The sequence below is a fragment of the Zingiber officinale genome, chromosome 7A (assembly GCF_018446385.1).
Source record: "Zingiber officinale cultivar Zhangliang chromosome 7A, Zo_v1.1, whole genome shotgun sequence".
NCBI classification, from domain to species: domain Eukaryota; kingdom Viridiplantae; phylum Streptophyta; class Magnoliopsida; order Zingiberales; family Zingiberaceae; genus Zingiber; species Zingiber officinale.
In genome coordinates, this window is record NC_055998.1 from 106,262,201 (window position 1) to 106,285,291 (window position 23,091).

The 23,091-nt window shown below is 36.7% G+C and overlaps 1 protein-coding gene across 1 annotated transcript; it reads left to right on the forward strand.

Moving 5' to 3' along the window:
- Positions 1 to 4,281: 4,281 nt before the first annotated feature.
- Positions 4,282 to 13,477, forward strand: LOC121999590. The gene is made up of 2 exons (XM_042554249.1): positions 4,282 to 4,347; positions 13,013 to 13,477. The coding sequence occupies exons 1-2, from the start codon at positions 4,282 to 4,284 to the stop codon at positions 13,475 to 13,477; spliced, it is 531 nt and encodes a 176-aa protein (XP_042410183.1).
- Positions 13,478 to 23,091: the final 9,614 nt, after the last annotated feature.

Below are 23,091 nucleotides of genomic sequence, written 5' to 3' on the forward strand. Positions count from 1 at the left end.
ATTGAGAAGTCAACTCATGACTTGGCATATTACTCCCACTAGGTTGACTAGATTTAAGCATCTCTCATGATTCCTGATTTGTTGATAAAGGAGCATTATTCTCTTCCTCTATTGCAAATAAAGGAATTGTCTTATCAACTTCACCTCTTGTTAAGAATTCAGTTTCAAGAAAAATAGCATCTCTCGACTCTATTTCAGAGATGATTTCATCTTGTTGCTCACCAATGAAAACATAACCCTTAGAAGTATCAAAATACCTTACAAAAATACATTTCTTACCTTTGGGTCATAGTTTTCCATATTTATGAGTCTTATTATGAACATGCAGCTGCCCCCCAAGGTCTCATATTGCTCAAATATAGTTTTTTGCCTGTCCAACATTCATATAGAGTAGATGGAACAGATTTAGAAGACACTCAGTTATGTATATTGGTTGCAGCTAATAACGCATCTCTCCAATAGGAAATAGGCAAATTAACTTGAGCTATCATAGACCTAACCATATCTAGAAGAGTTCAATTTTTTCTTTCAGCAACCTTATTTTGTTGTAGAGTTCCAAGGATAGTTAGTTATCTAATGATTTCTTTCTCATTACACATTGTCTTGAACTGATCAGATAAATATTTACCTCAACAATCAGTGTACAAGGTTTTAACTTTATGTTCTAATTGATTCTTAACTTCATTCAAGTAATGATTGAAGCAATCTAATGCTTCAAATTTGTGAGAAATTAAATGCACATGACTAAAGCATGTGAAGTCATCAATAAATGTAATGAAATAAAAACATTCCATTTCTAGCCTTCACATTCATTGGGCCATAAATATCCTAATAAATTAATTGCAATAGTGATTCAGCTCTAATAGCCTTACCAAATAGTTTTCTAATTATTTTTTCAACAAGACAATGCTCATATATAGACAAGTTAACTTTAGTATGAGTGTCGAGCAGACCCTCTTTAGCTAATCTATTAATTTGTTCTTGTCCTATATGTCCTAGTTTAGCATGCCAAACTTCATCATTAATATCAACATCACTAGTAAGAGCAATGTTTGAAAAACAACTATCATTGTCATAATCAATACCTGGCTCTACATCAAGAACTATGAAACCATTCGATACATAACCATATCCTATTAACACAGAGTTAATTCTTAGTTTCACACAATGACTGTAAAAGTTTATAGAATAACCCAAATCAAGAACAATATTAATGGAAACTAGATTTTATCAAATTTTAGGGCATACAGGACATCATGAAGAAATAAAGTATATCCACTACGTAGGTTGAGTTTGCAAGTGTCAACTCTTTTGACTTCAATCCTTGTATTGTTTCCCACATATATTCATTTGTTGCTAGCTAGTACCCGAAGGGTACTCTATATTTATAACTCAATCACGAGCTACATGATTCGTTGATCTTGAATCTATAATCCACAAAAGATAAGAATCAACAAAAAAATACTGAACTAATAAAACATAATGCTCATGGAAAGAAGATACATGGATCTACCTCATTAGGCTTAGTATAATCCAAGTAAAATGACCCTTTTTACCACAGTTATAGCAAGTCAGCTTGTTCTTAGATTTTTATTCATATTTTTTTCCTTTCTTCTTGATTTAGTCTTTCCCAGCAATAGCACCAGCTTCCTTTTCTTTTCCCTTTCCTCTCATAAACCATCTTTTCTTATTCTTGGAACCAAAACCTTCAGCTACAAAAGCTTACCCAGTAGTCCTTAATAATTCTATTATCTCTGCCTCAAGTTCAACATGACATGAGACATTAGTAAAAGTCTTGATACTCTCATTGTATGTCAGATTCTGTTTCATTGTTTCCTAAGAATCAAGAAGGGAATGGATTACTGCTTGAACCTATTGTTCATATTTAACTTATGACTAGCAATCTTTAGCTCCCGAATCATATTCACTATTTCCCTCAGATGTTGAGTCATGGTGACATTTGGGCAATTTTTGCAACTGTCAAACTTAATTATCAGCTGACAAAGCTTACTGAGACTTACTCCATTGCACTTCTCTCTAAGGGTTGCCTAGACAGCATGAGCTGATGGTAATGGCTTATACTCAAATACTAGGTCATCCACCATTGAACTAATCAATATTCCCTTAGTAGTGAAATCATTCCTTTTCCATGCCTTATAGGCAAGGTCACATTTGTGCTGTGTTGTAGAACTATTAACCAATTCTTCCATGAACTGATTTACAATCTCTAGAACTTCTTATTCCTCAAGAACGTATTACATCTTAAGATGTCAAATTTTGTAGTTATCCTCATATAATTTCTCTCCCTTATTGAATTCAGCTATGATGTTCTTAGTTACCATAATCTATAAATAAATATATTATTTAGTTATTCAGTGTAATTCATATGTGTGCAATATATGATTAACTCAATGTTAATTTGAATTGATTTATAAAATCAAATGATAAATATGTTTCCACTCATCATTCGTATGACCAATCAAATCAATATTGATCAATACTACTACACACATCCGAACAAATGAACTAATTATAGAATGAACAAATCATTAACCAAACATGAATTGATCATGAAATGAACTAATCATTTTCAAGTTTATTAACACATAACATAACATTTCATAAAGTAATATTGTTCGTACATAACAATAGTTTCTACTAACATGATTTTATTAACTTAACGAGCTAATACTGTTCGTATAATGATAGTTACAACAACAACACTCTAATAAGCTAGATAAGCTAATACCATTGCCACTAAGATAAACACTAGTGTAGCGGTCAACACTATTCCTTTCATCCTGAACTCAATTAGGACAATCTTAAGTAGACCAACTTTAGGATTCTCTATTGGACCTACATTTAGATCCTCTTGTGGATTCTCCTCAAACTCTTCAGGATTCTCTTGATTCACATGGTGAAGTAGCTCCACACACAATTGTGCATATGAGATTCACCCTTCGGAGAGCTCCCATAAATGGTGTGCTACTTTATTAAGGTGTATTGGTAGCGATCAGACCAAAACCTAAATCCTATAATTATCCAAAATTGGAAACTCTTTCGACTCGATCTTCCAGAATAGTCGATCGAGTAATCTAATATGTCCTCTGAGTCTGTAAACTGTGTCATACTCAATCTCTTCAACCTCTCTCTCAGCTCGTTGCATCGCATGTTGTGACGGGTCATCATGCATATCATCCTCGGTATCTAGAATGAAAAATAACAATGTCTGTATAAAATCGACAAACCAGTAAAACAACTGGTTCATTTCAATTCACACATATGCATAAAACCAATGCATAAAATAACTAAGAAAATAAGAAAAATAAATTTTATTTATTTGAGGAGCTCCAGTTGACTAACACACTGGACCAATTGATTGGATAATTAGATCCTAAGTCCCCTGCCCTCATCAGAACTAATCTAATTGAAATGTTTAGTGGTTATTGTATAACCTAAGCTCATTTAAGTCTAAACCAGACTTATTGATCAAATCAATATTTATTTGATCAATCCTAACCCATTAGACAATTTGACCAATATGGCCTATTAGAACAAATATAGTCCACTTGATCAAATATGGAAAGGTCCAGTCCAACTAAATTCAATGTAATCTGATTGAATCAAACTGATTTGGTTAATTCAACCAATGGATTGAACGAGATCAACGTCTAAAAAGACTAACCTGATCTAGTTAAATCAATCAATGATTTTAAACCAAACCTCGGTCTAACTGGACCAAACTGTTTTGGTTAAACCAACCAATGATTTGAACCAGACCGGGATTTCAATGACCCAATTATTCAAGTCTATGGCCAATTAATTGAAATATTAAAAAACAAAATTTAAATTCCAATCTAATTGAACTGCGAATTAATTAAATTATTTCCTAATTAATTGCAAAATGCATTAACTAAAAAATTACACTAACGCTAGCAACGTTGTCATTAATTTCAACATACATAAGTTTCAAAAGTTTTTTTTCATGCATTAATAAACCTTCGTTTAATGTATTATTAATAAATTTAATGGTTGCAAAAAAAAAACTTTGTTGAAACATATGCATGAAACTTAATGCTTGGTACAAAACCTAATGTTTCAGTTTTTGTTCGCTATCACCCATGCCGCTTTTCTCTTCTCTGTCGCCAACACCGACGTCGCCATCGCCTCTGACCCCCTTCAGCTATCGGTCATAATCGGAGGATTGACATCTTAATCGTCCACCGAACATAAACAGAGACAAACTTCGTGATTATCATTTGCTGTGCTCGGGATTCAGCGATGGGCCAGACAACGACAGAATTCGATAGAGTAAACTTCGTCGACGATTCCTCCGGCAATGAACAGGTGCATATATACTATTCTAACAGATCTACTGGCATATCTTGTACAGATCCTTTTATAGTAACCTGATATAAGCATAAGAGATCTTATGTTTTCACGGCCACATAATCATATAACAAGTAGAAATATCTATCATACATTCAACATTTTCTCTGATACTATTGTTGATTCTGAAATGCATGAAATACAAAAAATATGAAATATGTAAAATTCACAGTGATCTCCTATAATAGATCTTGATATTCACTTGTCATCGGAAGAATAATCACAAACAAATCGAAATGCTCTTCAAGATTCTATGAACAAAATCTCAAGCCTTCTTTTGTGTTCTTCCTTCACTCTTATAATGAACTCTCTTCTCTATGAATTCCTTGGACGAACTTATATAAGAGATGAAGGTAAACTTTACACCTTCTAAGTTTTTCACCTTCCTCTACAATGTAAGCTCTAATTGCACATAATGAATGGAAGAGAAAGAGGAATGGGCAATCAATCAATACCTCTTCCATCAACGAGTGCAGTCAATGTACAAGTCCAACACTATTTAATTTTTCCACCAAGATTCTCTTTATAGGCATCAGCAGTGTCTGAAGGTTGCTGATTATCTATCTAAACGTTGATGAGCTGCAGATTAACTTGCTGGTATTGGATGATACTCTGCTGAACTTGTATATATGCACATGATCTGCCAAGAATTGATTCATCTAGATGCTGATGCATCATGCTTGAGATCTATATTAATTAGTGCTGAGTTGGTCTGTTATGAACATGTATCAAGTTGGTCACTGTGCCATCTTCAGAGGTTTCCATGAAGCCGAAAGGAATAAAGAATGGTAAGCAACTTTACATTTAATGCATAGCTGTTCAAGGGCAGGCACATGTGAACACTCCTGGATTGAGAGTTTAGACTTGACAGTACGCACCACACTTTTAGTATGGGGGGATTAGCCACGAGACGGGAGATAAAGGCGTAATCAAAGAAGCATGCCTCACAAAGTCAGTAAGAGGAGATAGGCTTGTGTTTATGTACAGCAAAGCACATTTATTCATCACATGTCGAGCAATGACTGTCTAGTGCAAGTAGTGTCTAGTGCACTTAATTACCTATATGGTAGTAAAAATGATTATACTCCTCACAGCTATTCCTCATATTATTGGTAAAGATAAACATCCTTATTATTAGTGTTAAAGGAGTAAAATCAGATGCAGGTAAAATTTCATCTTTATTCGCTTTCTGATACTAGAATTCTAAAGTTAGCGGATGCGTATCCTCGAAAAAAAATTCCTTCCACCTCTAGTCATTTGACAATTGATTATAAATTAATTTTAAAATTTATCTTTTTTTCTCATAATCTATGAATTAGATTATGAGTGACACTTAGGATCAACATAATACAATAGAATTCTAAAGCTAGAATGATATTTTTTTTTTTCCCTTCTTTCATTTAGGGCATGGGTTGCCAATGGGTCATATATTCTCAAAGAATTTCTTAAACCGAAATCATGAAGCTAAAACTACACGACAGTAGGAACTAAATTCATACATCTACAATATTTTTGGAGCAATCAATGGCATGCCTTCAGCAAACTCTACGTTGTTCATTTTCTTCCCATGAAAGAATTGTGCTTAAGTCAATTATTGATGGATAAAACTCGTCTCTTTACTAAGATTAATGATGGCATCCTTTTCGTCCACTCGGGCTCCCCTTCTAGATCTCCTTTCGACTGGCTCCTCTTCTAGATCTCCGTTCGCCTTTGAGGTGGAAACTTTCGGCGTGCTCTCAGTGAACTGTGAGTCAAAACGTGTTAATGGAGGGCCAGTGTTGCCAGCGCGTCTCCTCCAAAGGCTAAGTCAATACTAGCTGAAAGACGAACCTCATGGAAACATGAGAGAGAAATAAATGCTCAAGAAAGAAAGGAGAGATTGTTGGCAGAGAAGAGTTATCTCCACGGGCAATAAGAAAATCAGCATACCTTCACTACCTCTGTTGATCTTATATAGTTGATGGAAAGGAATATCCACGTAGGCGACCACACAAGCCTGATTGTCAGCGGTTAGGAAGATAAGGGCAACAACCGTTGGATTGAAACTGACACTATCGGATAGTTAGTCAAGTGTCATCTTCTACATAATTTGTTAGAGGTTAAGGACAAATGATGATTTGGCTGAGTACCTGAGTTCTAAGTCGTCGATCAAGAATCTAAGTCCAAGTGGGACTCCACTAAACAAAGGCCAAGTGCTCAGGAAAGGGTATTGACGAGTCAGAAGTGTTTGAGGAAGGAGGTTTGCAAGTCAGGGGGCTTGGGAGTAACTTTGGATACCATAACATGTCTCTCCTTCAAGTCAGACTAAGGAGCGTAGTCTAATCTATTTTTTGTAGGATTGTTACATTGATGGAAAAGAGTGTTCAGTCAACGGATCCTTGAAAAATCAAAATAGTAAGATTCAATCTAGAATGTAAATCAAATTTTTGGTTTCATCAACGGAAAAGAGTGTTTAGTCAACAAATTAATATATTTCTAGAATTAATCAAGATTTGAATCAAAGTACAAATGGAAAAAATGTTCAGTTGGTGGAAAGATCTTTATCCATCGATGAAACAATGAAATTTTTGTGATCGAATGAATCAGATCACCACAAACAAGGAAGGGACAGAGGATCTATCAACTTATAGAAGGATCACTTGATGGATAGGTTCAGTCGACAGAACATTTTATCAGTCGACAAATTAAGACATATAACAAAAGCCCTTGAGCTCTGAGCCAATAACAAATTTCATCTTATCATTTTTCTACTATGCTCACTCACTGCTCGTGCAAGCTACGATTGCTACAACATTGGGAGGCTTCCAACAACTTATGCTTCATCTTGTATTCATTTGTTGTTGGTATACTTTATTTCACTTGCATAATGTATTCATTGTAATATCATTTGATTATTTAGTAGATTGCCGAATAAAAGTGATCGACGATCATGAACCTTGAAATAAGAGTCGTCAAAGGTTCTGAACCAAGTAAAAAATAGAATTGTCCTTTATCTTTCTCTTTTCACTTTGCTCTACTATGCACTTGAGTTTTAATGAAAGAAAGAAAGTTTTAAAAGCGTCGAGATTCACCCCCCCTCTCAGTATCTTACAATCTAACAATTGGTATCAGAGCAGGGCTGCTCTTAAAAGACTTAACCATCTTTCTAGCAAATTTTCTTTTCTTTAGACTAACTTTTTATTTGTTGTATTCTTTATCTCACACTACTAATCCTAAGACAAAGTCTTGAAAATCTTGGTCAATTTTTTTTCTATATTAGAATGGCAAACTATCACCAAGAAGGTTACAACATCATTCATCCACCCCACTTCAATGGAGAAGATTTTATCTACTAGAAAAGGAGGATGGAATTCTTTTTGAAGTCCAACATCGACATGTGGTTTAACATCAAAAAGGGATACAAACCACCAAGCAAAAATGGATCGAACTACTAGATTCAGAAGATTGGGATCAAGAGATGAATAAAAAGACTTAGATCAACAATAAAGCAATAAACACCCTCCAGTGTGGTTTGACAAAGGAAGAGCTAAACTGAGTCGATCATTTCAAAAATGCTAAAGAACTGTGGGATCGATTAGTCAAGTTGCATGAAGGAACCGATGACTCAAAGGTAACAAAAAGATATCTTCTTTTAAATCAATTGTTCAATATTAAAATATTACATGGAGAAACTGCAACTCAACTACACGCAAGAATAAATGACATAATCAACGGACTCCACCTCATCAGCCACCATCTAGAAAACCGAGATGTAAGAAGATATGTGCTAAACTCCTTTCCTTAAAACGCACTATGGCCATCGATGGTAAATGCCTATAAAATTTCAAAGGATCTTTCTATTATAAAATTAGATGAATTATTTTATGAATTGGAATTATATGAGAAAACTAACACTAGCCAGACCAAGAAGGATATAGCCTTGTATATAGGTCAAAACAAGATCAAGGAGGGTAAGGCTAAGTCAAAGCCAAAATAGGAACTTGAGAGTGAGTCAAATTAGGATTTAAACAACAAAGAAGAAATAGTGAACATGATAAGAAGGATGTTTTCTAAAAAGAAGTTCAACAAAAAGAATATGAAGAAAGTACAAAGCATTTCAACCATATCAAAATCAGAGATAACCTGCTACGGGTGCAACAAGATGAGTCATTACAAGCACAAGTGCCTTAACCTAAAGGAGGAGAAAACCAAGTCTACAAGAAGAAGGAAAACACTTAAGGTCACGTGGGACGAATCTTCATCGAAGGAGTCAGATATGGAAAGACCAAAGTAATCAAGTCATCTTGTGCTTATGGCAATGAACAAAGGATCCGAGTCCGAGTTTGAGTCTGAGTCAAGCCACAGATCCATATCCATTTTAGAAGGACCAAAAGAGATAAATTTATTTTCAAAATTTCAAATGCACAAAGTTATTAAATGTTTATTTAAGAAATTAAACTAAATTCGAGATTCAGAATGATTTACTATTTAAGGAAGTTGGTTCCTTAAGGAGCAAGTCAACTTGAATTCCTCAACTGATCATGTTCAAGAAGGAACTTCAACTCAAGTTGCAAAACTAAAGGAAGAAAATTCTAACTTGAAAAGTCAAGTAGACAGACTCAAGAAAATGTTGAAAAAGTTCAACTTGGGCTCTACGTATTTGAATATGATGCTTGGATCTCAACGAGTTATGTACAACAAATCTGGATTTGGATATGAAGCTAACTCAAACAACAAACCTTATATATCTTTATTAAGTCAAAATACTAGAAACCAAGTCCAATCATGGGTTCCAAAAGCTTCTCTAACAAAGGTAGGACCACACTAATACTATGTACCAAAAAATAATATTTATTACTCAAAACATAAAATCAATACTTCAGGGAAAGGTGGCAAACTAGTTGCTACCTCAATAACTTGACCTACCACTTGGCTACTTAGGATTAGGTAAATCAAGACTAGTTCTAACTTGTTAGATTAAAGTCTAGTATTAAGTTTTCAGGGTGAGACTAACTGGCCGAAAGCTTTGTCTAAGGCATGTGGTTATTCTAATGATGCCCAAGTTACTCACCACAACCTGAAAGCTTATTCAGGGAAGTTTGCTTGGGATTCCCAAAGCTACACTTAAATCAAAAAATAAGTTAAAAATAACCCCTGATAATTAAACATAATTCATCTCATAAAAACTATTGGATCATCTTGAATGATAACTTAGGTCGGGTGATATGAATAAAATTAACTAAATTAAATCAAATTAATTAATAAACTTAATCAACTAAATAAATAAACTTAATTAAATAAATTAATAAACTAAACTAAATAAACTAATTAGATAAATAAATTAAAATTGTAATCTTAAATTAAATTAATCAAAACTTCATCGAAATCATGACGATTAATAAAATTAAAACTTAAATTAAAATTAAAATGCTTTGACATAAACATAAATTTAAATTTAAATTAAATAAAAACTATAACTTAAACTTAAACTAAATTAAAGCTTAAACCTAAATTAACATTTCCACAAACCAAGTTATAATCAAGTTCCTTTTAATTATGAAACTAATCAATAATAATAATAATAATAATAATAATAATAATAATAATATTATGACTTGTTTAACTTGATTGGTTATATACTCAACTTACCATGATCGTGCATACTTTGAATTAAGTGTTATATGTCATATCATGCATTTTATCCTTATGTTAATGGCTTAATTTAGAACGATTAGATATAAAAAAAAAATATTTAACCAACCTTGATAATATAGCATCGGAATAAATTGGAATGATAGTAAACTTAGGAAACTTTGTCGAATGCATGTCTAGGTTAAATCATATGTGTTCTACCTGATGCACTAGACTTTGTGGATTTAGCTAAAGCTATTCTAGTCAAATATAAGCTAGTTTGACCAAAATCTAGTATTAAGTTCTTTGGGTTGGTCATTTTTTGAAAGTTTTGTCTAGGCACATAGTTATTTTAATGATATTTTTTGTGACTCACCATAGCCAGGAAACTTTCCTTATAAACTCCTTCCTAATGAACCCAAAGCTAAGTTTGAATCTAACAAGGATTAAACAATTTTTTTTTCAAAATTAATCTTAACAATTTAAAATCAATCTTAAATATTTAAATTCAAAATTAATTAATCAATTACTTTAAATTAACTTAGTTAATTAGTAAATTACTTTAATTAATCCTTAATTAATTTGAAAATTAATTACATTAATCCTAAATAAATTTATTTCAAAATAATAATTGATCAACTAATTTATTTAACTAATAATATTTAAAAAAAATCATAATCTTAATTAATTGAAACCTAATTAATTATTCAACCTTAATAATCATAAATCTAATTTAATTAAGAAAAATAATTTAACAACTTTATTTGAATCCAATAATTAACATAAATTAATTAATAATCCAAAATAACAACTTAATTTAATCAAAACTTAAATAATTTTTAAGTAACTCGTAATTAATTTGATTAATAACTCATAATTAATACAAAATCTAATCTAACTATCAACTTACCTTATAATTTAAAAATGTAATCTTATACTCAATTATTATTAACTATACAAATTAATTAATCCATTATGTTAATCTTAATTCAAATTAATTCAAAATCCAATAAAATCAACTACACTAACTTAATTCAATTAATCTCAACTTAATTAATTACTCTAATTAAACTTGAAATCAATAATTAATGAATCAATTATTCTTAATTAATAAATTCATAATTAATTACTAATACTAAATTAATTAAGTTTAACTCAATCCAACTAATTAAATTGATTTAAATAATTAACCTAAAAATCAACTTAACTAACTTTAAAATTAATCCTTAATTAATTAATTAACTTTATCAATAAAACTTAATAATTGAAATTAATAATTAATTCTTAACTTAATTAATTTTAAACCTAATTAATAAAAAATTTTAAATTTAATACTTAATTAACTTCAACCTAATTAATTGAACTTTTAATCAATTTGAAATTACTCTAAAATTAATCTTAACTTAATTCAAAATTTATTTAACTTAATTTGAAATTAACTTAATTAATATTAAATTAATTATTTTCAATCCTAAATTAATTTAAACAAACAATTATTCGTAATCAATATTTATCAACTTAATCCAAAATTAAATAGAAGTAAATCTTAAACTAACTAATTAATTAGCTGATTAATAACTTAATCTACATAATTAATTAATCCTTAATTTTAACTAATCCTTAACTTTAATTTAATTTTTTAACTCAATAATATTAACATAATTTTAACTAATTCAAATTTAATTACTTAATCAAATTTATGTTAACTTTAATATGAAATTAATCAAATTCAATTCTAAAATTAGCCAATAAAATCTGGATTAAACTAATTTGAATTCTATTATTAAATCAATCTAAAATCTTAATAAAGTGAATTAAGTATCTCTCAAAACACATAAGGTTACAATGTTTAAAAAATCTAGAGTGGAGGAGATGTTAGGAACAGTAAAATATTTTTTGAAAGGATGTCTTTCAAAATTCGTACATGATTGTTAATTAACACCTGAGCTTTTAGATCCTTGTGTTAACCATGAATTACTAAATCCTTATACACATATGTATATCTTCCTTGTGAGTAATAGGGATGTTCTAAAAAGTGTCAAGTTCAGGAAAGATCATATATTGAAAGACATATTTTGAAAACAATTGTCGAACTTTATTTTTATAAACAATTGTGGGTAACTAATTTGCCAAATATAAATTAACTAAGTTGTTAAAACAATTGTTCAAATTTGACTTAGTTTCTTTTTTATAAACTTGAGTTTGATTTAAGTTTGGTTTGAATTTTATTCATTTGAATATTATCAGACTCTTAATTTAAATTTATTTAATTTTTTAAAACTATATATTTTTAAATTTATTTAGTTAGTTAGTGAGTTTGTTTCTTTTATATTATAAGATTTTTATGGATGAATATAATTTGCAAATTTTATTTGTGAACAATATTTATGATGAGTTCATAAGTTTTATGCCTGAGTATTAATAAATTTAATATATATGTTTAAATGTATTTAATTAATTTATATATATTAAAAGAAAATAAATAAATTCCTCCTCAATTGTACTAATGTTTGAGAAGGTAAAAAAAAGTTTGATTTTGTCAAGATTTAACCCTTATTTAATTTTATAAATCTGATAACTAACTCGATTATGCCATGGGAAAAAAAAATTATGATAAAACTTATTATTTTAATGGTACAAGGGTAAGGTAATATTTGGACGGATTAGACAAATTGACGGATGGTTATTTTCCAAACGTACTTTGCTTACTTAGAATAAATAACCGCAATCCTTAGAGAATTAATTAAGACCACAGTTTTCCCTCCCATGCCCTGTTTTATAGCAAAAGTTTCTATTTAAAGAAAATCACTTGCCTATTTCTGCCTTCATTCCTGGTTTAAATTTTAATCGCTCCCGCTCTTCGCCTCGCCTCGTTCCTTCACACGTCGTCATCATCCACCACCACTACCACACCAACCATCGAACAATGAGGCCCCACCAACTCTCCCTCCTCTTCCTCTTCTTCCTCCTGTCCTCCTCCTCCTCCTCCTCCGCCGCCGCCTTCCGCCATCAGACCGACCTACTCAGCCTCGCCGACCTCTGCGGCCGCACCGACTACTCTGCCCTCTGCTTATACGCCGCCGCGACCTACGGCCACGCCTACCCGTCCCCGCCAGACGCCACAGCGCTGCTGTCGATGCACCTCGACATGGCCGCCGACCACACGCGGACGGCCAAGGCGGTGGCGGAGGAGCTGCTCTCCAAGGGCGACGGAAGCACCCGCGAGCAGGGGGCGATCAAGGTGTGCAAGTCGCAGTTCGGGGGCGCCATCGGCGACATGGATACGGTGCGGAAAGCGGTGAAGGGGGGCGACGCCGGCACCGCCAACAGCTACCTTAGCGGCATCATCACGTACTACAGCACCTGCGACGACTCCTTCACGGAGATCCCCCTTCCCAACCCTTTCGCGAAGCAGGACGACTCCCTCTCCAAGATGATCAGCAACGCGCTCGCGCTCGTCCCGATCGCGCTTTCCTAAGCGATTCGAATTCGTGCCCAAAGAGGGGGAAATCAATTAACCATGATGTGTCTGTGATTTCTTCTCCTTGGTTAGACGTCCTATTAAAACTATGAATTTAAATTTCGAGTGAAGGAATTGAGATTCAAAATAAAGATGAGGAAGGGAAATATAACAAATTCTGTAACTGCAAATGTTATTTTGAAACTGCTGGAAGATAACGATCTTTAATTTCATTTGAATTTTTTCCTTTTTTTTTTTGTTGGATGGATTGTTAAATCTAGTTTATACATTTTGACAAATATATCATATACTCCCTTAACCTAGGTTCTTCTTCGAGGTAGATTTTGTGGCCTTTCGACCGAACATGCGCATACATCTCGTCTCACTAGATTGTTGTCGAGTGTATTCTTCGGTATTTTCAGCATACCCCATATCATGGTATTCTTATTCGTCCCTCCTCCTCTCTGGATCTCACATCTTATTCAGATGTTGACCAGGTAGGTTGCCCCGATGACCGTCGATCTACTGCAGGCTATTGTATTTTTTTTGGCAACACTCTTATCTCTAGGAATTTTAAGAAGCAGCAGAGGTTGCTCGCTTCAGTATTATATCAGAATATCGAGCCTTGGCGCTTGCCACTGTTAAATTATGCTGACTCCAGTCACTTCTTGGTAAGCTCCATGTTACCATGTTGCAACCACCAGTACTCTTGTGTGACAACATTAGAGCCATGTTTCTCACAGCCAATCCGATTTTTCATACTCGTACGAAGCACATTGAGATTCATTTCCATTTTATTCGTGAGAGTGTTGCTCGGAAGACACTTCTTATTCGGTACGTATCTACCAAGGATCAGGTTGTTAACATTTTCACAAAGGATCTATCCTCACATCGTTTTGCTCTTCTTCGAGACAAGCTCACGGGGTGTGCCTCCTCGTTTTGCTTGCGAGAGGGTGTTAAGGGATATACTTCCCATGATTTTAGGGGTTCCGGATCATATTTACAATTATCTCCAAATCCTTAGTGATCGTATCTAATCCCACAAATTAAGGTTCTATATTTATTTGTATTTATCATGACCCCACAAATTAAGGATCTTTACTTACCATTATTTCTCTTTAAATAGTGTATCAACATTTGTAGTTCTATGATAAGTGATCCCATTCGAAATCTGAGTCAGACGGAGGCCAGCGGAGATGGTGTTGGTGTTGACGGAGAGGCGACTTTGACGCACCCTGTGTACACACGTCCGAAAAACTAACCCCCAGTGAAGCTCCCTCTACAAAAAAAAATTGAACTTTGTGAAGGCGTTGGAATTCCGTTCTGTTTAAATTTCCCTCTACAAAAAAAAAATTGTATAAGAACAGAACTTTTCCTAGCAACCCGCATATTCGATCAAACATATGTTTGATCAATCAAGCAAGTTCTTGAATGATCAAAACACATCTTGATCGAAGTACAAGATCGCTGGGCTCTTGTTTTGGTATTCAAAATTGATACAAAGATAAACGAAACTAGATACGCAACGGAATTAAAGAACTAGTTGTACCTTTTCTTTGTAGCTAAAGACCTCTTAATCTTCTGCCGTATTCCTCTCCTCTTCTTGGACTTCGTGTGGACGACGATCTACCAAGAACAAAACCACCCTCCTTCTCTTCTCTTCCAAAACCGCCGGCCACAAAAAGGAGTCTCTAGGATGGGGTACCTTCTAATCTTTTTTCTTCTTCTTCCTCTCCTTCCTCTTCTTCCTTGCGTTCCTCTTCTTCCTTTTCTTCAAGCCGCCGGCCACCAAGAAGAAGAAGTGTCGCCGGCCCTAGCTAGGAGAGAAAAGGGGGCGGCCCTTACAAGGTGAGAAAGGGGCGGCACTTTGTGGAGGTGGCGCTGACCCTAGGTGGGGTTTGTTGGGACCGATTATGTAGCTAGAGGGGGGTGAATAGCTCGATGCGCTCATCGTGCTCTTCGTTGCTTGTTTCTTCAAAGATGTGCAGCGAAAATACAAGAAACAAAACATACAACGCTAACACGAAGAATTTACATGGTATCCACCTTACAAGAGGTGACTAATTCAAGGATCCACACACTCACGCACCCTCCACTATGAATAACACTTCATTATGGTAACTACCAAAGGCGGGGAAGCCCTACAAGTTCACACCTACATTTCTTCTTCCGCTGTAGATCCGCCTCTTGACTTGGAAATGCCTCCAAGAACCCTCAAGATCTGGCGGTGAGAACTTTGTGGAGATGCTGTGGAAGCGCTGAGATGATCGGGAGTGAACAGTGCAAGCTCTACTGAAGGAATCGAACGCCTACAGCTAAATACGATACCAACGGTCAGATCTCGATCAATTGGATTGCTCCCAATCGATCGGGGAGGCTTTGGATCGATCGGCTAATCGACCCAGAGCGCATCTGTGCTCTCAGGAATTGCTTGGATTGATCGGTTGATCGATCCAAGGCTTATCGTGCGAAGATCGCACTTCCCAATCGATCCACTAATCGATTGGGGGCTCTGGATCGATCGGCTGATCGATCCAGCGCTGTTCTGTGCGATCACGCACTCGTCCCAATCGATCCACTGATCGATTGGGAGGAGGCTTGTCATGAAGACTCGCCCAATCGATCGGCCGATCGATTGGGCATGAGCCAATCAATCGGCTGATCGATCCAGCTCATGATTTTCTCCCAAAATCAAGTCTAAAATCTCCTAAACCAACATATGGTCAACTATGACCTGTTGGTTCATCTTGCCTAGCATCCGGTCACCCTTGACATGCTAGGACTCCCTCACCAAGTGTCCGGTCAATCCCTTTGACCCACTTGGACTTTTCTCCTTGTGCCAAGTATCCAGTCAATCCCTTTGACCTATTTGGACTTTCCTCCTCGTGCCAAGTATTCGGTCAATCCCTTTGACCTACTTGGACTTTCCATTGCCCGGCTTCACTCACCGGGACTTCCAACTGCCTGGCTTCACTCACCAAGACTTCCTTCTGCCTAGCTTCACTCACTAGGTCTTTCACCTAGCTTCACTCACTAGGACTTCCCAAATGTCTGGCTTCACTCACCAGGACTTCCAACTGCATGGCTTCACTCACCAGGACTTCCAACTGCCTGGCTTCACTCACCAGGACTTCCAGTCAAGTATCCAGTCAACCTTGACCTACTTGACTCTCCTTCACAATCTCCTCACATGAACAATTGCACCTGCAATCTTCATGTGTTGTCTACATGTATTGTCAAACATTGAAACCCACACATCATGACTCGAGCTTTACTCAATTCAAGCTCAGTCAACACGGTCAACCTTGACCTAGGGAATATTGCACCAACAATCTCCCCCTTTTTGATGTTTGACAATACCTCCTTTAAGTTAGGCTAATCCCATAGCATTAACTTCCTTCATGCCAATATGTGAATGATGGTTCTCTTCATTCTCCTCCTTTTCTAGAGGGCAAACTCCCCCATTAGGTAATGAAGACCTAACTTAACCACAATTAGGTAATGAAGGCCTAACTTAACCACACTCATTCTCCCCCTATTGGCACACATCACAAACATTTCCCATCTTTGGGCACTCATCAAAAACAAAACTCTCCTTCTGAAGAGTTACCCTTCATTGTTCACAACTTCACTCGTTGCTCACTACACACTAACGAAGGTACCATACCCTTCATTAATCTTCACGCTCATCCTTGAGCATGCACCACTTGAACAATGAAGATATCCACTCTCCATTGTAGTCAAATGCCCAACCTTGAGTATTTTCACAACAGAAGGTTAACCACCTTCCAAGGTGTATGAAAATTACATTTTCATGTCCTTAAAGAGTAACTCCCCCTAAAGACATGCACGTAACTTCTTTTAATGCACCAACAATGACTTGGAATTCCTAAATCTTTAGGAAACCCAAATTTAGAGATTTTGAGGTTCAAAAATTCAATAATGAAACCAAACCTCAACCTAAACTTCAACTTAGTCTTCCTTAACCAATCCATTCTTGTTTTCATCATGAAAACTCCCCCTAAACGTATACAAATGTTTTCCAAGGGGTTAGGAATGTTTACCTAGACTAAAAATGATCTAAAATGCTGAAATCAGGCTTTACCAGCCAAAATCATCATTCCCAATCGATTAGAGTTGGGTCCCAATCGATTGAACCTGCTTGAATCGATCCACTAATCAATTCAGGAGGGTTGGATCGATCGATGGATCGATCCAGGAAGCTTCTGTTCACGAGAAGCTTGCTCTCAATCGATCGCCCGATCGATTGAGACCCTTCAATCGATCGGGTGATCGATTGAAGTTCTGAAAAGGCTGAAATTTCATTTCAGTCAATTTCAGAAACCCCTAGAAAAATCTACAAAATTCCAAAAATCATAAAAATTTGTGTAGACATTGTTTAGGGCATATATTATCATGGAAAAATAGTTTTCTAAGAAAATACATCATATTTTCAAAGATTGACACAAACTTGAAAACTTGTAAAAAATTTAGTGTTTTCTTCCAAGTTTGTGCTCAACTATTCAATGATGATTACTATCAAAAGATTTCATCAAGGTTTTCCAAAGACATTTTAAAATGATTTTCAAAACCAATATCCAACCATGTTCTTTGGGCTCAATGCACATGACTTGTACATTAGCTTTCCCAATGATTGGAAAACACATAACTATTTGTTTTGATGAACATAAAGCTCAAATGAATGCACTAATTCAACATCTTGAGTTTCGTTCATCATTCTAACAACTCACTTGTATCTAATGTGTACTAAAGCACATACAAATCACATTATAGTTCTTTAGTGAGATGCCACTTTTGGTTTTGCCCTAATCTAGGGATCATGCATATCTATCTAGGCATTTTGAATTGTAAACATCCACCAAGGATGTTACTTATTAATAAATGTCATTTGTCCTTAATTTCAAATGATTAAACAAAATGCATGATATGTTATGGCATACATCAAAAAGAAATAATTTTCAAAAGAAAATATCCTTTAACTACATAATGTATGTATGACATGACATGGTATTTTTGTGTTTTTCATAATAAAATATGAATTTAAATATAACTAAATAAATATGATGTCATGACATATGATGAGCAAACAAAACATGACAATTTCGCATAAATAAAATACCTAGATTATCTACCTAAGTATCCTTAATCCTTAGCTAAAATAAACTTAAAACCTAGATTGCCCACTTTTTCCCAAGAAAATGCCAATAATCCAATTTTGACATTTCTTTTGATTTTCTTAATTTGTGCCAATTTAAATTAAGCATATTCCTCAAATTTTGGCACAATTTACTCTTTTAAAGAGTAACCACCTGAGTTAAGGCATAAATTGCCTTTAATTTTCTAAGAACATACCAAAATCCCAACTTGGTAGTTCTTATTATTTTCCCAATTTGTGTCACTTAAAATATCATCCAATTTATCAAATTGTGACACATTTTACTCTTATAAGAGTAAATCAATAATCATTATCATTTCCAAAGGTTAACAATAACCTTGAAAATGCTCTTAGAGTGCCAACTTTATCATGATTGGGTTAACTACCCTTTCAATTAAGGTTGACACTCTCTAACCAATCTAAAGTGTAGAGAAGATGCTCGTAGGAACCCAAAACCTATTGGTGCTCTTTGGATGCTCTAGGTACTCACTAGGGATAACTTCCCTAGATACCTTCCTGGTGACCTTGTTTGGCTTCTTAAAAGCCTTGGTCACATTTTCTAGGTCAACCCTAGAGATTGCTTCCCTTGTGACCTTCTTTGTGACTTTCTTGGACTTCTTAGAAGTCTTAGTCACATTTGTTGTAAAAATACTCTTAGGAATAACCTCTCTAGTATTCTTGACTTGACCACTAGACCTAGGGTTTGTTCCATAACTATATGGAACCCTATGGTAAGAAATTACATCCTTCTTAGCCTTAAGTTTGTACCCCAAACCTCTATGGCCATTGGATGGCTTTTGTTGTCCTAAACCTAGGTTTTGACTCTTGGACCCTTGTGTCTTATTTGTGATCTTTCTAAGGGTCCTTTCCATTTTGTCAAGTCTTGACCTCAAGACTTGATTTTCTCTCCATAATTCCTCAACCTTGGGTCTTTCACTCAAACCTTGATTTTTCTTTCTCTTAGGTAAATACCTAATGATCCGGCAGTAAGAATGAGGGACCCCATTTAGCAGAGTCAACGCTGCGAGGAGGGCCAAAGGCCTTGGCCGAGCGGATAAGGAGGGCGACGACCAGCTGAAGCTTCCGAGCGGAAGCAATACACCCCGCCGGAGTCGGGGTTCCGACGCTCATGATGAACAGTAGGAAAGGCCGAGCAGAGGGCCTGCTTGGCCGAAGGAATAAAACATCAACGCTGCGAACAGTCCAGAGAGCACATGACCAGGAAGCTCCCGCGCGGATCAGAACACCCGATCGGCCGGACGCGAGGAAACTGCCGACCGGTCGGACGATCGACGGGGAGTAAGAAAAGGCAAGGATAGAAACATCTTCTGACAGCAGATGATATGCAGGATCTTAGGACATGGGCTCACTGTCCCATCAAAGACGTGCTCACTGTCCCATCAAAGACGTGCTCGTACTGTAGCAGTAAGGAGTCAGGCAAGCTCCTCTGACAAGCCCATACTGGGTATGGGTTGAGGGCACGTGTGTGTGCCTCGGTATATGTACATCAGCCTCCTTAGAAGTCTATATAAGGCCTCCACTTCTTCAACCGGAGGTACGCGAGTCTTCATCCGGCAACCACTTTCATCTATTCCTTCGCCTGACTTGAGCGTCGGAGGGCCGTCACCGGGACACCCCTCCCGGCTCGGTTTTGTTGCAGGTTCGCCGGAGCACTCGAGGATCCAGCAGGGAGCGCCACGTCCCCAGCGTTCGTTGACCCCTGGTTCGGACAGGATCACCTAACATCCTTAGGATTACTTCCTAGTTGGTTATCTACCTTCTTAGCCCTAGATTGAGTGGTTTTAGCATGAAGAGCCATATGTTTTTCTTTAATACTACCATGCTCCCTATTTTTATGGTAAATAGCATTAAAATGATAAATATTAGAACGAGCATGCTTTTTACCATTATTTAAGGGGATAGGCTCAATAAATGACACCTTTCTTTTTACCTTGGAGGCTCCCCCTTGAGTTGTGCTTCCTCCATGAGCCTTGACCGCTTTTTTCCCCTTTGGACATTGGCTCCTATAATGCCCCTTTTGATTGCAAGAGAAGCACACAATGTGCTCCTTGCTCTTCTTCGTTGTGGGGACGGTCTCCTTGGGCTTCACTTTGCCCTTTAGTGCCACTTGGCTCTTCTTCTTGGCCAATTTGGGGCACTTGCTCTTGTAATGCCCATGCTCCCTACACTCAAAACATGCAATATGTTTTTTATTTTTATCTGAAACATTTATACCTTCATGTGTAGGGATGACATCTTCTCCTTTTGATCCGGAGGTAGAGGCTTCCTCTTGATCCGATAATGATGCTCCTCCAATAGATTCGACTCGACTTGTGGAGGTGGAAGCTTCTTCATCCTCTTCTTCTCTTGACCCGGATGTGGAGACTTCTCCTTCTTCTTGATCCGATGTCACCGAAGGTTGCTCCCCCTCAATCCTAGAGGTGGAGGCTTCTTCATCTTCATCTTGTATATGAAACAAAGAGTATACTCCCTCTTTGCCCTTTTCATTGTACTCCTTTGAAGATGAGACTTCTTGGATCTCTTCTTTTGAAGTTGAGCATCTCTTAACTTCCGAGTCCTACTTCTCTTGATCTTGCTCCAATGAGTCACCCTCTTTGGATTCTTCTTAAATTTGTACAGTGGAGGAGATCTCATTAATTGTTGCCAATTTGCTCCAAAGCTCCTTGGCATCTTTGAATTCTCCGACTTGAGCCAAAATATTGCTTGGCAATAAATTGACCAATAATTTGGTCACTTTGTCATCTGCCTCGCTCCTTTGAATTTGCTCTTGGCTCCACTTGCTCCTCTTGAGAATTTTACCCTTTGAATTTGTTGGAGCCTCAAAACCTTCCATAAGAGCAAACCATTGCTCTATCTCCACCATCAAGAAATTTTCGATCCTTGATCTCCAAAGATCGAAACTCATCATTGTGAATGGTGGAGACACCCTTGTATCGAATCCAAGTCCGTCTTGGAATTCCATGTTGAAGTTAATCCTTTTGATGAAGTCTTCGACTTGTAGAATTTGCTTCAACTTCTTCACCCTCTAGCTTTTTCCCTTTCCGACGATGATTCCGGTGAAGAGCAACCTGGCTCTGATACCACTTGTTGGGACCAATTATGTAGCTAGAGGGGGGGTGAATAGTTTGGTGCGCTCGTCGTGCTCTTCGTTGCTTGTTTCTTCAAAGATGTGCAGCGGAAATACAAGAAACAAAACATGCAACGCTAACACGAAGGATTTACTTGGTATCCACCTCACAAGAGGTGACTAATCCAAGGATCCACACACTCACGCACCCTCCACTATGAATAACACTCCTTTATGGTAACTACCAAAGGCAGAGAAGCCCTATAAGTTCACACCTAGATTTCTTCTTCCGCTGTAGATCCGCCTCTTGACTTGGAAATGCCTCCAAGAACCCTCAAGATCTGGCGGTGAGAACTTTGTGGAGATGCTGTGGAAGCGCTGAGATGATCGGGAGTGAACAGTGCAAGCTCTACCGAAGGAATCGAACGCCTGCAGCTAAATACGATGCCAACAGTCGGATCCCGATCGATTGGATTGCTCTCAATCGATCAGGGAGGCTTTGGATCGATTGGCTAATCGACCCAGAGCGCCTCTGTGCTCTCAGGAATTGCTTGGATCGATCGGCTGATCGATCTAAGGCTTATCGTGCGAAGATCTCACTTCCCAATCGATCCACTGATCGATTGGGGGCTCTGGATCGATCGGCTGATCGATCCAGCGCTGTTCTATGCGATCGCGCACTCATCCCAATCGATCCACTGATCGATTGGGAGGAGGTTTGTCACGAAGACTCGCCCAATCGATCGGCCAATCGATTGGGCATGAGCCAATCGATCGGCTGATCGATCCAGCTCATGATTTTCTCCCAAAATCAAGTCTAAAACCTCCTAAACCAACATCTGGTCAACTATGACCTGTTGGTTCATCGTGCCTACCATCCGGTCACCCTTGACATGCTAGAACTCCCTCACCAAGTGTCCGGTCAATCCCTTTGACCCACTTGGACTTTTCTCCTTGTGCCAAGTATCCAGTCAATCCCTTTGACCTACTTGGACTTTCCTCCTCATGCCAAGTATCCGGTCAATCCCTTTGACCTACTTGGACTTTCCATTGCCCGGCTTCACTCACCGGGACTTCCAACTGCCTAGCTTCACTCACCAAGACTTCCTTCTGCCTAACTTCACTCACTAGGTCTTTCACCTGGCTTCACTCACCAGGACTTCCCAAATGTCCGACTTCACTTACCAGGACTTCCAACTGCATGGCTTCACTCACCAGGACTTCCAGTCAACCTTGACTTACTTGACTCTCCTTCACAATCTCCTCACATGAACAATTGCACCTGCAATCTTCATGTGTTGTCTACATGTATTGTCAAACATTGAAACTCACACATCATGACTTGAGCTTGACTCAATTCAAGCTCAG

Excerpts from the sequence above, each read along its gene's own strand:
- LOC121999590 (XM_042554249.1), top strand. The coding sequence starts at position 4,282 with ATGGGCCAGACAACGACAGAATTCGATAGAGTAAACTTCGTCGACGAT. Across the intron at positions 4,348-13,012 it reads ATTCCTCCGGCAATGAACAG|ACCGACCTACTCAGCCTCGC; the intron begins GTGCATATATAC and ends TTCCGCCATCAG.